This window comes from Melozone crissalis, unplaced genomic scaffold, assembly GCF_028551555.1.
Source record: "Melozone crissalis strain CALT ecotype California unplaced genomic scaffold, PUWL_Pcris_2 ptg000023l_1, whole genome shotgun sequence".
NCBI classification, from domain to species: domain Eukaryota; kingdom Metazoa; phylum Chordata; class Aves; order Passeriformes; family Passerellidae; genus Melozone; species Melozone crissalis.
This window is the reverse complement of record NW_026535801.1, coordinates 22,350,500-22,367,607: the sequence shown is the minus strand read 5'-3', so window position 1 is coordinate 22,367,607 and position 17,108 is coordinate 22,350,500. Positions and strand designations below refer to the sequence as shown.

Here is a 17,108-nt window from a genome sequence, read left to right as displayed (position 1 = left end):
AGCTAAAGGAACTCAGAAATACTATACAGGGATGGCAGTTACCAAATCTTTCTTCATACTTTCTTCACTACTGATGCTGCAGAGGAAGTAAAGCAATAAAAACTAGAATATCTCAATTGCAACTTTTACAACATGCTGAGTAACTTCCAGTCAGCACAAGAAGCTGCATTTCACCAGCATACATACTTATGTAAAGCACCAAGAGCAGCCATAGGGCTTGCAGTAAAAATCTCTCTTAAACCTGCCATGTCAGAGCAGAAAGCAGATGTATGAGCAGAAAATAAAAGCAGTGATCCTGTTCCTATTATGCTTAAAAACATGTCAAGTGATTGCAATTTCCTTTTAAATTAAGCTTAGCCAGAGCAGAATTTGACCATAATAAGTGCAACTTCATTGCATCTTGCCCTGCAAGAGATGGATTGTCCACAAGCAATCTCTAAAAAGTTCTGTTCTTTAAATCTGTTTAAATCTTTATTTAGTTGATTGCATTAGGCATTCTCTGTTTTCTGGGCCAAGAGTGCTCACAGAGAAATATAACTGAACTTTTTCTTTACACAGAATTTCATCCATCATCAATAATTACTTTTAAATTCACTACTAAATCAATTGGAGGATAATCCCAGATATGCAGGCTCTTCCCAAGCATATTTTGCAGTATTGATGTTTTCACACAGCCTAAGCTTCAATTCAGCAGGTGAAGTGCTCCAACCTGCACCCTCCTTCCTGTGCTCAGGGACCACAGGCAAACCCCCACAGCCTGGTGGTGCAAATGTATTGCTTCAGAGGCAAAGAGGCAGTACTTGCTCCCTTCTTTTCTGAGACTTCAGCATTGACAGCAAAAGGTTTTAGTAAAATGAAGCTTTTCTGGGTACCATTACTTCAGTATCCACAGTAATGGGAAAGGTTCTGGGTCCTGCTTGCTTTGACTTTTTGTTGTCTGTTGGCCTCAGCTCAGTAGATTAGCTCTCCTTAATGAGCCTTGACAGTCCCCCAGGCTCTTTAAATCACTATATATAGCCAGCAATGCTTATACAACATAGGTAGGTGAGGCAGGCATAGAGCATAGCCAGAAGATTAATTCCAAGTACATCCCTAAAATAGACAGATCACAGTACAAGTCATTAGCAATAGCAGGGAGAGGGGGCCCTGCTGATGTGCTGATTAGGAAAGGAGCACCAGACACAGAATTTATGAGGTTTTTTTCTTTTAACCAACATGCAGGTCTTGGCACATAAGTTTATGAGCAAATTGGGTTGTTTCTACGTCCTGACACTGGAAATAACTGGTGAAGGCAACTCATGAGCATGTGGAAGTATAGACTGAGCTTGCAGATGTCTCCCCAGAATGTGAGTAGAACTTACATCTACTGTTACAGTGAGCAGTTCTTATTATATGCATTTTTAGGATATCTAAGAGAGCTAAATATTTGTTTTCTAGTGCACAGACAAGAGAATATGCAGTCCCTTCCTTTCTAGAGTAATTTTACGAATTGTTGCTTATCTTAACACCTACAGGGTCTGAATAAAATGATAACTCAGAAATGTTCTTCCCAACATGTGGAATCTTTCCCTACTTCAATTTTCAAATACTGGGTCGGTGTCCTAAGATTTTAAATGTTTTTGTTTTCCTAGGGCTTTTATGATGCTGTGGTAAAAATGTGAAGTATAAGCCATACAAAGAAGATAAAATCACAGAGTTTTCATCAGCTGAAAACTCACTGTACAGACTACATTCATCTCCCTACAAAATTATGTGTAGGAGAGTATTTCTTTTCAGGTAGAATATTAATAAAGATGCTAAATTATTTGTCGCCCACCAAACCAAAATTATCACATATTTACACAGCATATCAACAAGCACTCCTTTTCCATGAAAAGTGCAAAGTTCTGCATGTGCAGGAACAGCTCACCCAAGAGATCTGATCTTTTGTGCCTGCCAACTTGTTCAATTAATTAACTGAAAACTAGAGGTTTGTAGCTATGGAAGGGTGACTCTGGAGAGCTGCTGGATGTTCTTTCAGTGGGCTGCCTGATATATATAAACCTTGCACTGTGTGCTATGTGAGTGCTCATTCTGAAGAACCACAGGGCCTACATTTCCTATTGGCAGTTCTTCCTCAGATGCCTGGCAGGTCATTCTACCCCTTGCAGAGCACTGACTTCTGGAGTTTTGCACTGCCTGCACAATGGGGGGTGAAGGAATCCAAAGCACACACAGGCCCCACACATCACCCCAGCCTGAAATTCCTTGACATAAGCAAAGTTCCTGTGGGACTAAATAAACACCCTCCTTCAATAGGGGGTCTGCGTGCTTGGGTTTCCTTTAGTGCAGAGCAGCAGAGGGGTGCTGTACTTTGCATCATCTAGGGAGCTTAGAGGGCTCTCAATGCAGTGATACTGCTTTTCTCTAAAATCAATTGCTTTTATAATGGCTCATGTGTAGGCACGAGAAGCCAAGCTCTCTCACACAAGTTCTCAATTTGCCAGGCAAATATCAAAGTTTGATGGAAAACAGAATTTGCCTTTAGTTTTTTACTGGCTACATTATTAATCCAAGTGCAATATTTATGAAGATACGTCAATACTCTTGAAATATCATGCTGACATTTTCTCTGGAAATGCACTGTTTGCCACTCCATGCAGCTATTTCAAAATCAGTATGATCTTGGAAGCCAAGTGGTTTCTTTTTGACTTTTGTAGAATTTTGCAATTATCAAACAAGAGATATTTTGAATAGCATTGTACTTTCACAGAATTAGAGGATTTTCTTGTGAGAGAACTTTAACTGAGACTTTTTCTCTTGGTCCTGACCCCAGGTTCCTTCCAGTAATGCCATCATCTAGCAGAATACATAAGGCAGAAGGCTCCAGCAGAGCAAAACCTACCATGATGCTCAGGTCACTGTGTTACTGGAGAGGGAGCGCTTGCACGTGGCAAGAACTAGGCAGTAGGGAAATACAGACTGAGTAACACTGGCCCAGGGCTGCCAGGGGAAGGAAGAGCAGTGCAGACTCCACAGTGCTGCTCTCTCAGCTGTCTTCCCTAGAGCCTTTTGTCTGACAGAGCTTCTGTGCCAATTATTGCTACACAAACACAGTGGCTAACACTAACCAGAGCAATCCCTGGCATTTTCCTTACAGAAGCCAGGTTGACACCCTGGCCAAACACTTCAGCTCTTATCTACAGTGCCTAGTTTCAAATTTAACTTGTTTTCCAGTAGTGCAAGCTCACTGCTCACTGCTTCTTCCCTACAGAACAGCTGAGAAAGGAAGATGTGATTTACAAGTTCTGTTTTCAATTAGGTTAATTGTTTGCCTAAAACTTGAATTATTTTGTTTAATTTTGTATTGGAAAAAAGGAAACTTGAGTCCTAAAGTTATGTATATATATCACTGTACTAGCTTGCCAAATACCTTGCTGTGATTTAGTGGCACAGCATTACCAGAGTCTGCTGACAGCAGGTCCTCTCTCTTTTTGTGTCTAGCATTGCTCCAAATTCTAAATGGACAAAGGAAATGTCACTGCCTGGCATATCATTGCAGATGGACAGGGGGGATCCATGATCAGCTGCTAAAACATTCTGTTTTCAGACTTTATTTTATATTACAAAAGCCTTCATTAGCCTGAGTGCTTTCACATCGTTTTGATGGCACTTTGTCAGAGCACTCTCTGAGTCCTCTCAGAAAATAAAGGTCACCAACACAGGGGAAAATTACAAAGATGATTTCAAAGTGCACACATTCAGGAATACTGAAATCCTTGTCAAATTTAACAGGGACATTCACAGCAAGAAAGCCAAGTGTCTAACCAAAGTACCTGAGCTGGAGAGTTGATTACGTCAACCTCAAAACAACAGTGAGATGGGCTGCTAAAATAAGCAGCGCAAACATCCCAAAAATTTGGGATTTCAGTTTTCTTCCCCTTCTACTGCAGTTTACAGGAGGACTTTCACTGAAAACCGTCCTGTAAACTGCAGTAGAAGGAGAAGAAAACTCTTACCTGTATATATTTGCTTAATGGTTTAAAATCAGAGATCATTAGTCAATAGCTCAGAAGTTCATATTGATGGCTACTGAGGCACTCAAATATCATTAAGTGGTAATGGATGTTGTCACTTGTTATACTTTATTAGCTTTGTAACTGATTTAATTATTTAATGAGAGTTCAACATCCATTCACTATCAGATTCTGAGATTTCTTTCCATACCTACTTGATGACGTGACAGCAAAATTTGGGATCAGAGTAAATGCAAATCACAGTTCATGAACTCAGTAGGAACAGGAACAACAGACAGGCTCTAGCACACAGGCCTAATACATTGAGCTTCCTTTAATATTCATGTCTTGAGATAGAAATAATGTTACACAGAAGACAGGCTTTAACAATGTCACATTTTAAAGGTGAGATGTCTGCACCTCTACACCTATGTTGATAACTAGAGCCTAGGTGACTGCTTAGAACCTGTGAAAAAGTTTCTCTTAACAGGATGTCTGGAATGTGCTTATTGGATTTCCTATAAATATTGGCTTTAATGAATTAAATCTCCATGCATTTCCTCATTTCTTTATACAAACACACTTTCTATATAGTATGTTTTGCTGTGCTGTGTATCACTGCTAAACAGTCAACAAGGGACAGAAGACTCAGGCACTGCCCCAAAGTCCACCTTGTCTAAGGGGCAGAGAGCAAATCACTCACTGTCCCACAAGTCACATAACAAATTAGTCATCAGATCCACCACTGCAGCTTACACTTCTCTTGAGTTGTTTCTGGGGTTACTCTGCTTCTGTGTTACAGATAAGAAAAGCAGCCTGGGTAGCATCATAAAAGTGGTCAATGAGAATAATTTTTTTCCCCAGGGGAATTTCTCTCTCTGGTATCAGCATAAATAATGACCCATGTCCACAAATAAAACCTTTCAGAACTGATAAGGTCATTCCTTTCAGTCTGAAATGTCCTTAAAGGACAGAGCTGATGAGAAAGTCTGGTCAGCAAAGCTTGAAAACAGGAAAATCTATTGAGAAGAAAGATACAGGAGGTTTTGTCAAGGCACACATTATTCATGGATCCTGATCACATTGTGCCAAAGCTCCTATTCCTGCTGTCCTCTAACATACAGTGGTCTGGAAGGGCTGCAACCAGAAACAAAGCCCCTAACAGGAGATGTGTCTCAGGAAGTTGGAGGGCTGACTGAGCACATTTGCTTCATGGCACTTCCACATCATTAACTTATTTGCTTGTAGCTCTCACTTTCAGACTTACTGCACATAGCAGTTTTGGCTTCCATACTTTCTCTTATCATTTACTGGATCATCAGAGACAGATACAGAGTGAGAAACCTGAATGGAAAGCATGTCTTCATAACAGGCTGTGACAGTGGACTTGGAAACTCACTGGCTAAATGGCTTGACAAAAGGGGATTTTGTGTCATTGCTGCATGTGCCACAGAAAAAGGAAGCCAGGAGCTACAGTGCTGCTCTTCTCTCTCACTGAAGACAGTGAATGTGAACTTAGCAGACTCCGACAGCATTGCCAGGGCTGTGGTGTTTGTGACTGAACAGACAGCTGGCAAGGGTAAGTGACAAGGCAACCTCTCAGAAAGATGATTCAATACAACCAAATCTGGTCTAGCTAAAAGTTCTGTTGCCTCTCTATTCACTGCAGAGGCATTTTTAATCTCACTGATGAAACACATTCACTCCTCAGTTCTGTCATTTCTCAGTTCAAAGATATTCTCTCCAGCAATGCTGCCCATTGCTTTCACCAACAGGGTACCTAAAAATCTATTTGCTTGGTCTGTTAAAACCAGATCATTCCCAGGTGTGTTTTTTAAACTCCTTCTGGTGTAGTTGAAGAATGTCAGTGGAAGGAAGGTACTAAGTGGTACTAGAAAGTTTTCTTGACAATTCAGCCCACTCAATTAAAAATGGTTAATTCAGGGCCTCTGCAGTCCTCCTCTAGTAAAGAGAAGAGTATATTTTTGTATGCCTGGATAAGTCTGACATTTGCATTGTACTCAACAATTGCACTGACTGCAACAGTGAAACACTTGCAATTTCAGCCAGTTTTGTTAGAGCTGTTACAGGGGTAGCTCTCACTACTCCTATCATATACCTCTGAGTACTCCTGTAAAGAAGACGAGCTCACCCTTTGATACCTGAGACTTCAGTGATGGGTTTGGCAAAGGCTAAAAAGATCTGCATGGTAAATATATTCAACTATGGCAATACACATTTATCAGCATTGATAGCTCAGACTAAAGGCTACCAAAGGGCATCACAGCACTGTAACTACCAGTTGTAATACACAGTTACACCAACTATTCAATAGGCTTATTAATAAATTAATTACTTAAAACAGCAAAACATGTATCTTCTACCATAAGACTTTCTCCTCAAAGATTGTAATAGGCTTTTGGCCTTATCGTGAATATTCCAGACCATTCTTGAATGCAGAGATTGAGAGCAAGTTTAACAAAATTCTTAGCTCTTACCTCCTCCAGCAGGCTCTTGCTCCCAACTTGTAGAAAGCCCCAGGTTCTCAGGCAGGATAGCCACTGCTAATGCTTTCCCCTCAGTGTGTAAGACTCTTTATGGAGGCTGAGTGCTGGACTTTCGGCCTCTCCCCTCAGGCACAGGCTGTCCTCAGCAAACTCTAGGAAACGTCACTATTTATCTAAAGTTCCTCCAGTCATTTATAAAGGTAGTAAAGCAGCACTATCAATACACAGGGCTAAGCTAGTATCTTTAGAAGCATTGACTAATTCTACAGGTTTGGTCCAGACCTTTAGACCCCAAACCAGAACAATCAGTCTCTCCACTTCTATGCAGACCATTTGATTTTCACAAGAATACAAACACATATTAGGAGCCTACATACCTGAGCGGATCTGGATAAAGCCCATCATGGTGGCCCACATCTCCAAACAAAATAGTGTTCCTTTAACACTTTACCCATGCTCTTCAGCAAATTCTAACAGATGTACAAAGCAGACCATCCAAGCAAATCCCAGATAACTGAATTCATCTCACTGAAGTTTTTGCAGACTGTGTGCTTGGTTCCCAATGCATCCATGATACTCCAGGGTAAGATATTGCCATATACTGAGATAAATGGTTTTGTATTCCTCCTAGGGCTTTTTGGCTTGGTGAGCAATGCTGAAGGAACAGCACCTGTAGGACCCACCGACTGGCTGAGGATTGAAGACTTCCATTCAGTCCTGGATGTTAGCCTGCTGGGATTGATTGAAATCACACTCAAGCTTCTGCCTCTTCTGAAAAAAGCTGAGGGAAGAGTTGTCAATCTAATGAATGCCAAAGGTCTCATGGCTTTTGTAGGGGGTGGCTACAGTCTGTCCAAATGGGGCATGGAAGCTTTCTCTGACACCTTAAGGTAAGTAGCCAGAAACACATGCATGGATCCAGATTCCAGACGTGCTGAGGAAGGGTATGTTTGCCCATTTTGATTCCCTTCTGAAAATCTTGCCTAAAGGGGGAAAGGAAAATAAGAGGACTGGTCACTTTTTTAAGATTTTGCTCTCCAGTACTATGGACAGACCCAGCAAGGAGCTGCGCTTGGAAAATTTTCATGTCCCAGACAAGTTGTTAGCATGCAGATTTCAGGCATGTGAATCCAGTGCATGCCTGAAAGTAAATAAAAAATATAGCCTGGTCGGACACCGAGTTTCTTGGGCAAGTTAATATACTTGCCTGTATCTTTTGCTCTAATTCTCCTCAACAGTCTGAGCTGGGCAATTCCACACAGCAACCACACTACCAAAGGTAATTGTAACTTCAGAAAATTAGGCTGAACACCTTTGCTGAAACAGTTGTACTGCACTGCTTCCAGAAAGCTAAGGCCCAGCCCAGTGAGCCAAGTCTGCATGAGTCAGAACAACTAGGAAAGCTGGCTCCAAATCATTATGAGTACTTACTTAAAGAAACCATATACCCCAAAGAAATAGAAACTAATGGCTAATGTAGATGTGGTCCATCCCTTTACACACTGTAGAACATGGCTTCCTCGGTCTCTTGAGCTGCCCAGCAAGACAAAAATGCCATTTTCACCCCAAAGGAGTTGCACTGCAACTCGAAATTACATTGAGGGAACTACACTATGAGGAAGCCCATTAACATTTAATCATTTAACCATAGCCATTTAGCCATAGGATAAAGAATGAAGTTCTAATCCAATTGAAAATTTTTTTCACGTTTACGTTTTTCAGACACTTTAATATTCTGCTGTTGCTGTGAACTAAAATAATGCAACAGTATATGAAATTGTCAAAAGCTCTCATATGAGAATATATGACTAAGATGCACCTAGCTGTTACACCCTTTGCAAGAGTCCAGCATAAACCACAGAGAACTGTGAATCTACTTGACACTGCTTTTTTTCCCTCAGTTGTGTGCTCTGCTTTTACAGAACAAGTACACTGCTATGAATCCAATTTCAACCTTTCAAAATAATTCTGATATATTAAGATAATAATCAAATTCTCAATTATTAATGTGACAGATTTTCAACTTACTTATGATTCATAGTTGTGCCATTATTGGATGGTCAGGGAGATTATTTGATTTCTTTTCTTCTAGGATAGAAATGCGGCATTTTGGAGTGAAAGTAAGCATTGTTGAGCATGGTTTCTTTAAGGCAGAAGAAGTTAATTCAGATATCATTGAGAAATACCTCTTCAAACTTTGGAACAGACTGACTCCTGAGATCAGGGACTCCTATGGAGAAAAATACTTAGTTGAATGTAAGTAGAAAAAGGATTGTATGAAAGCTCAGGGGGGATATTATCAACATATATAAATACCTAAATTGAAGCTCTAAAGACAACAGAGCCAAGCCCTTTTTAGTGTTGTCCAGGGACAGGACTCAAGGCAAAGGGCACACACTGAAACACAGGATGTTCCTGCTGAACATCTCAGTGTGAGGGTGACTGAGGACTAGCACAGGTTGCCCAGGGCAGCTGTGGAGTCCCCCTCTTTGGAGATATCCATAACCATCTGGACATGTCCTGGGCAGCCTGGTCTAAGTGACCCAGCTTAAGTAGTGGGGCTTGATGCCAGAGGTCCCTTTCAACTTCAACCTCTCAGTGATTCTGTCAACATTTACTCGACATCATTAATGCTCATTAAGGATCCATCACTGACTGCTCTTTACTATGTGAATGTTAGATGAGGCCTGAGATATTAATTAGTTCACACATGAGACTGGTGAGATATGAGGTCATGCTACCTTTCCTTGTCCCTCTATACTTACAGGTAAGATGCCCAGTGGGAATGAGCTGCTATGGCCATATGCTACATTTATTGCTTCTTGGTATCTGAAAAGTTAGTGCAGTGTGACACAGAACATACTGTACAGAACATTTAGCTCAAGTATAGGCCAGGGAGGATTTTGTTTATTGGACTTCTGGGTGTTTTGTAGCCTTTATTGTCTCTGCTTTGCTGTAGCTATACTGCTCTCAGCACTTGAGACAGTAGTTTAAAGCAAACCTGAAGGTGCAGCCAAACCTTTGGGTATAAAGAACACTCTCGCAGAGATGTTGCATATAAATGCTTTCAGGATTATTTTTTTGTTTACAGATATAAAAGCCCAAAGATCATCAGTGAAAAGACTGTGTGACTATGATACTTCTGATGTCATAAAATGCATGGAACATGCCCTGATAGCAAAGTACCCCAGGACACGATACAGGGCTGGATGGGATGCAAAGTTCTTCTGGCTGTTTCTCTCCTATGGCCCGAGCTGTCTGTCTGATATGCTGCTGCGTATTACACTTCCAGCTCCAGCTGAGAGCAGGAGACCAGTTCATGGAGCTCTGATGAGTGTCTAGCATTAACACAGAATCAACTGTGCAGAAATAAAGATTTATCCTATCAAAACTAGATGTCCTCTTCTTTACCAGTTACTAGACTGTTAAAATTCTTTTCAGAAGATACTTTCTCCATCCCTCACCCCACCTTACCTGAAATTCTGAGTTCGCAGGTAGGCTTGTAAATCCAGCATGTTTTTGAAGGCTGTTGCTCAGAAATTATACCTCTATAGGATCTGCATTCATAAAATTTTCAGCTACAAAGCTAGTTAATACTATTCACACAAAACATTAAGTCAAATAATAATGAGGTCCAGATATTGCAGCATATTCCAGAAATTACAATTATAGTATCTGACCACTTGATTATTCAATTCTGCAGGAAAAAAACCACAAGCAATTTTACAGATATGCAATTCTAGGGAAAATCAAAACTTCACTGTTCTATGCAAACAGAACAAACAGAGTATCGAAATACATACTTTAACTGTCTTCCTAATATTAGTATAGTTTATGGGGAAAATACAAAAACAGTATGCATTTGTATTTCTTTCATCCTCAGTGTGTTTTGCAGGTGAAAATAATTTCACTTATCAGATGAAGTAGGTCATTAGTGTAGGCTATAGCAAATCCTTTCAGTTGTACAGAGCATGTTCAGAATGGCAAAACATTAGCTGACATTACTGTGCCTTTTGTACACTATTTCTATCTCTTGAGCTGTTGGCCAGAGGCTCACAAATGGGTGCTCCTAGAGATATTAAAATTGAAGGGGTAAAGGTTTTATTTGCTGAAGTGCTGTGCTGGTGATTAATCATTAATGTGCAATTCAATTAAGCTTAAAAAAATACCATGTGCAGGTCAGAACTCCAAACATAAGAAAAGAAGTTTCATCACTATGTGTGAGAGGGCATGTGTGTGTGTTTGCAATGGGAAAAAAAAGGACAGCATGTAAAATGTGCTAGTAATCTTCAAGTATTTCATTGAAATTCTATTCTCTAGCAAACAGCTTCAAGAATAAATCTATTTTACTTCATTTCACAATAAATACTTGCAGAGAGAGAAATCTTTCTATCTGGCCAGGCAGCTCTAAAGAGAAAGTACATTAAAAAATTAATAGTATAATTTATCAGCTCTATAGTTGCAGAATACAGACAGTTGTTGAAATATCTAAAAATCAGCTTTCTTTGAAACAGAAAGTGTCCAAAATTTAAGAATTCAAGCAGGGACTGTCCTGATTAGGGAAAAAGAATACACGTGAAAAATTAAAGTTATGAGTATAATCTAAAACTTCTGTTGTACAAAGTACCAAAACTTAAATTTTACATAATCCCAGGTGTACATACACTGATAAAGAGTAGATAATCAGAAGGGTTCTCAGTAGCTATGCTGCTGAGAGGAGGAGTCCCAGCTGAAGCTTAGGAATCCTTCACCATCAGATATGCTAAACAACCAAACCTACATACTACCTAACTAGAGAGTAACCCAGAGACTGTTTTCTTCCCTATCTTAAAAAAGTTAAAATTATTACAGGAAAAGTTAAAATTATAACAGGAAAAAAAGTATTTCTGATACATAGCTCACATATTAGCAGTTTTCACCAACACTGGTTCCAAATCTTTGAGCTGACAAAGACTATTCCCAAAACTGACACTACTTTTTCTCATGCTATGCAACTTCAGGCAAGTCTTCTGGAAGGGTCAGCCTTGCCTTCTCCCTTTAAAACCTTGTGAATTATTTCCTTAAGAACAGCACCTTGCATCTCAAAGAAATCCTTACAGATGTGTCTGTTGTGTTGCAAACTCTAAGGAATTTTCTACATTAATGGACTCAAGAAAAAACTCTTTTAAAAACACATAATGTGCTTAAAGAAAAAAAAAAATCAAAGCATCAGATTCTGACATCAGACATGAAAGGTAATTGAAATAAGGTTTTAATCACTTATGTCCATACTACCTTGACTGTCAGTCTCTCAATAGTAAGAGTTTCCTGTTCCAAGGGCTAGTTTATTGAATGTGGGTAACAGGGCAGCTTTCACACTTACAGAGATACAGTGTCAGTATCAAGACATCATCTTACAGGAAGAACTTTAGACAGTTGTGTAAAGCAGTAAGCACTATTCTTATTTAACTTTATCTAAGGCATGGTTGTTTTCCTCTCAGAGTGCACGGAAGTCTCCACAACTGAAAAAGTACATAGAGCCTTGACACAAATTATGGAATAGGAATGTGATAAAATAATATGTTTATTAGACTTATTCAGCAGCATCATTTTACAGTTGTCTTTTCTAATCAAAGTATGTTACAATGTAATTACAAGCATTCTAATTAGAAATAGTATATATTTTGAGAATTTAGATAGAAAACAATCAAGTAGCAAAAGTCTCAATCATTATAAATTCAGGAATCTTTTGTATGAGTAGCTAGCCAGGAATACTGAAGAACATGGTCCTGTAATCAGTTTTCTCAAATGGTTCATGTTGTGGAAACTATCTTGGCTAATTATTAGAAGAGCTAAAAAGATCAACAGTATATTCTGATGGAAGGTTAGAGGAACAACCAGAAAACTACAAAGACTGCATTAGTAGAAATTGCTTCCCTTTCTATTAATATCCACCTTAGGAAATAAATAGTCAATAAAATTAAATTTTCACATTTAAAAAAAACCTGAAGGAATTCTGAAATGAACCAATGTCTCTCATATTTTGCTGTTTGGAAATAAGCTGCTACAGAAACCTAGCTACTTCATAGTACAAAGAGAACATAGTTCCAGAGACTCCAGCCAAGAACAGAGGTATTCCATTGATGAGCAAGAGAAAAGCTCATTAAGTTGTCGTGGCACTAAAATCTAAATATATCCAGTCTTCATAGGAACACTATTAATGGAATTGTGTTAATTGGAACCTAGAGGAAAAGTATGTGTCTTATAGATTGAGAGGAAATTATGTCAGGCAACATTGTAAGAACAACATTTTGCACAGGTAACTATTCAGCATAATAATGCTGCATTGACTCTTTCATCTTTTGTTTAACACAAGAGGAAGAGATACCCATTTTTATATACAGTACTATATAAAACAGGTGGCAAAGATGCCCAGAGCACCAGTAGAATTTTTTAAAGGTGCTGATATTAAAGGTACACTCTAAAGACCCTGTAAATCAGTAATGTTCCTTTATTTGCCTTGTTTGGTTCTCTTTTTTTTAGTTTTAAGCATTTATATAATTAATTTAGCCCTAAATATATGACTGATTCCATACAAATTTCTACTAGCAACATCACTGAACAAGATAATCTCAGAAAAATTTACAAATGTACAATATATTTATAACATTACTTTCAGACAGCTTCAGTGCAAAGATATACATATAGTACATCACGATAATTGTTCATAAAAATAGAAATTGGCATTTGTCAAAAAAACAAGGCATAGTTTCAACATACATCTCCAGTCACTGGCTAAGAGATGTATATCTGTATATCTTTTTATAAAGCATTTGAATGTGAACCTTACTCTTCTGTTTATAAAAAATATATGTGCAAATGGATGTGTCTAATTTCCCTAAATGAGTTACCTAGTTACACCACAGAGTCCTCTTTAACAAGGTTGGCGGTGTCTTTAAACGTATCCTCTGTTGCTGTGTAAGCTAGGGGTTGGTCTCTCTTCAGAATAATCTTGGGAGGCAGTGAAGGAGAATGGGTAGGGACATTTTCTGTGTCCTGTTGCTGCTCCTTTTCCATCTGAAACAATAATGATAAAATAAAACCTTACATTCTAATGCACCATACATCCAATATTAGCTTTCAGAAACAGTAAATAAATATTCCTAAAGTTAAATGTCATGGTATAAATTATTTCTGCAGAACAGCACCTGTAACAAAATGAAATGCTAATTTCACCTTAGATAGTACAGCTGAGTAAAAGCAATACTAGAAATTTACACTCCATACACTGGAACTTCTACTCTAATGCTTAATGTCAGGAGCAGCTGTGCCACCTGAGCTGAGCCTGCTCAACACCTCATTGTGCACGACATTTAGTAACCTCAGACAACCACTTCATTCCCTAACCTGCACTGGAATTTCTGTGCTGTTCCACATAGCAGCAGAATCTACCAATAATCTTTATCCTATGAAAGCAGGAACAAAGTCCATCAGTACATTAGCTGAAAAATAGAATTATATAATATAAACAATACCTCTGCATATATTGGGTTTTCAAAATTAGTGTTTTGCTTCTTTTTTCTCTTGAAAAAACTCCACTTTGATTCCTGAAACATAAAAATTATTAGAACTTCACACATTTTCCTCAAAACTTCTCTGGAAACTGCCATTACAGTGTTGGATTTCACTTGCATTGACTGCTACCCCAGTGACTTGAGATGGATGTTCTTACATCACTAGGTTGTAATTGTAATTCTAAGCATGGAACACAAATTTCTTTTTTTGCTAGATTACTAAGTTATTTCACCTAAAGAAGTATTCACAAAAGACTAGGCAACAAAAATTACTAAATTACTTCATGGAATCCTATATACCAGACAAGCATATTAAAAAGGAAAAACCTGTCTTGAAAACAACACAAGGGCAATTATTGAGGTACATGAAACTACATTAAGTTTACTGCATCTTCTCTAGCAATTCAATTTTTCTGATCTGGAGCAGAACACAAACAAGGCAGCCTTAGAGCATTTGAACTTCCTACCGGAGGTGCATCTGTACTCTGAGGGGTTTCCTTCGGGCTGGTAGATATCACAGAGGAATACACAGGGTTTTCAAAATTTTCATTTTCCCCACCACCAGCTGCTGCTACCTGTAGGAGAAGGAACAAAATCAACATTCTTCAAAGAAGAAAAGGTGGTCATAAGGGAAAGTGAAAGGTAAAAGTCAAGCCAAAATTTATCTTACAAGTGTTGGCCGAATGACTGTAACTGCACCAGCTGTGCTGGCTCCACCATCTCTGGTTGTATACATTGGATTTTCAAACGTGATTGGTTGTTTCCCCGACTCCACTGCAAAGTTTTCATTCTATGGAGGAAAAAACCCAACAACTGCAGTGGAATAAACACCTCCATACTCCTAGGAATTAATGTGTAGTCAGACTCTTCATCTTGGGGAACAACACATGTTTACTTTCATGTAGGCTGAGACAAAACCTTTATCTGTTAAAATCACCTCAATTTAGTTTTACTCTCTGACTTGGCAGCGTGGACTATTGATTGTTCCAATATTACCCCATTTCTTAGATGGACAACCCCTCCCCCACATTTCAGTACTTGACTCAAAGTATTTTATGATGAGGAAAGATGACTTTCACAAATCATACCTTGACCAGGGAAGAGATATCAAAGGAGGAATAATATCCAAATAAATATTTTAATTTAGACTTCAAAATGACATATGAATTAATAAGCAGTGACTGATATATAAGAGAAGGGGATTCATTAATTTTGTCCCAGCAAGGAGATTGCTGTATTTTTTGAGACAAAGCAGTGTGTCCCCTCAGTTATGTCAGATGAGTTACACCAGGTAAGAGGATAATGAAAACAAAACCCCACCCAGACGCACTTGTCCTGCTCTTTGACACAGCCTCATGACAGAACCAGCAAGGAATAGCACAGGAATAGTACAGCAGCTAGTCCCTTAAACCTGCCTCATTTTCACAGACACTGCTTCATGCCCAGTGGATTCATGTTTTTGCTACCAGAATATGGCTTTTTATAACACAGTAAACTCTTGTCAGCTCCCTCAAACTAGACTGACTAAGAATAGCCCCATGGAAAAATATCCAACATCTAGTCATGCATATATGATTTTAAAATTTTAGGAGGCATATCCCACAGTTCTTCACTACTGCACACCAAACCAGTGAACACAACAATTTTTTTGTTTATACTCTGATTACATAGTGAGAACTAACGCCACATAAGTAGAGATAGTCTGGATCCAGACCTGTTATTGGCAATGTATAAACTGCATTGCTTGAGCTTCAGTATGTCAGTATGAGGCCAGAAAATGCCAAGCATGGACAAGTTCTTTGTGCATGAAGAAGATTTGGGGTAATATACAAGCCTAAAGCTATTTTTCCAGTATTTACCAAAATGATTATGTGGATGTTTTGATACACAAGCGGCCTAATTTTAACAATTACCATGTTTTTTCAGCTAGGCAAAGGTCATACTAGGAGCTTATCTTCTTTAGCTGTTTCATTTCATATCTATTCACCACCAGTTTAGGGAATTCCCACCTTATGCTTGGCAGCAAGTGCTTACTATTCAAACATATCCATGATCTGTTTCCTACAAGTAAAAGTCATTTGTACACTGTACTTGTGGTAAATGGGAATAACACAGGGATCTGCTATTTCTCAGATGTGCATAACAAAAAGTGCATTAAGTAGAGTTACACTTTATGATGTTCCCATAACTGTTAAATGTGATTTGTTTAAACTTCATAAACCAAGAAATTTTCAAATCTATACTGTATTACACAAAATAGTGAATCCTGTGGTTAGGAGTGAGTTTTACCTCTGAATGCTCTAACATACTATCTGGTTTTGAAAACCACACATTTTAAACTGTTCTATGGAACACAGAGATCCTAAAGAATTCCCTGTTACAATGCTTTCATTTGTCTAGTCATTCCCTTTATATCCCATGAAAGACAAAAGAGGGTAATTGACTTAATTCTGCTATATAAATCTTCAAAAAAATGCACATTATTTTAAAGAACATCCTATATTTGTCCTTGCTTTCAAATTACAAAAAGCTATTTCAGGAAACTATCAATCACTGTTCACTTCTTTTCTAGAACACATTTATCATCCTACTATCATTTTATAGATAAAAAGCTCCCTTCTATAAGCTACTAATTACATTAAAAGAACACAATTTAAAAAATTATTTGAGAACTAAACCTTACCATTTGCATTGCTCTGTCTATAGCAGAATCTCCCCCAAAGCCAGAGACTCCTATGTCCATGGTCACATCTGCTCCAGATCGGAACGTTACCCCATTGCCATTTTCACTAGATTTTACAAGACTGCTCAAACTATAAAAAACCCAAACAGACAAAAACAAACAGACAAAAATAAAAAGAAAGTAGAAGAGATTACACAGAAAGAGAGTTTATAACAAAGTTTTTTTCACTTGCTTTTCTAAGCATAATTATCACTTTGAATTTTGGCAAGCTAGCATCAGAAGTTGTATTTCTTTATTAGTTTAATGAGTTTTTTAATGAGTTTTTTAATGAGTTTTCAATAACTTAGCCCCCTCAGAATCATCTCAAATA

General features: G+C 38.4%; 2 protein-coding genes across 2 annotated transcripts in view; one reads left to right on the top strand and one right to left on the bottom strand.

The window, feature by feature from the left end:
- The first annotated feature begins 1,301 nt into the window (after positions 1-1,301).
- Positions 1,302-9,844, top strand: DHRS9 (dehydrogenase/reductase 9). Its single transcript, XM_054278206.1, has 5 exons — positions 1,302-1,346; positions 5,244-5,574; positions 7,134-7,392; positions 8,595-8,758; positions 9,594-9,844. The coding sequence occupies exons 1-5, from the start codon at positions 1,305-1,307 to the stop codon at positions 9,842-9,844; spliced, it is 1,047 nt and encodes a 348-aa protein (XP_054134181.1). The 5' UTR covers positions 1,302-1,304.
- Positions 9,845-12,134: 2,290 nt separating this feature from the next.
- The window catches only part of LRP2 (LDL receptor related protein 2), a 110,656-nt gene continuing 105,682 nt past the window's right edge, over positions 12,135-17,108 (bottom strand). Inside the window, exons 75-79 of the mRNA XM_054278254.1 lie at positions 16,739-16,868; positions 14,726-14,845; positions 14,523-14,630; positions 14,017-14,088; positions 12,135-13,558 (exon numbers count right to left, since the gene is read on the bottom strand). Coding sequence (XP_054134229.1) covers positions 13,397-13,558; positions 14,017-14,088; positions 14,523-14,630; positions 14,726-14,845; positions 16,739-16,868 — 592 coding nt within the window. The 3' untranslated portion in view covers positions 12,135-13,396. The remainder of the gene's footprint in view (positions 13,559-14,016; positions 14,089-14,522; positions 14,631-14,725; positions 14,846-16,738; positions 16,869-17,108) is intronic.

Excerpts from the sequence above, each read along its gene's own strand:
- DHRS9 (XM_054278206.1), top strand. The coding sequence starts at position 1,305 with ATGTGGAAGTATAGACTGAGCTTGCAGATGTCTCCCCAGAAT. Across the intron at positions 5,575-7,133 it reads TGAACAGACAGCTGGCAAGG|GGCTTTTTGGCTTGGTGAGC; the intron begins GTAAGTGACAAG and ends TATTCCTCCTAG. Across the intron at positions 7,393-8,594 it reads GCTTTCTCTGACACCTTAAG|GATAGAAATGCGGCATTTTG; the intron begins GTAAGTAGCCAG and ends CTTTTCTTCTAG.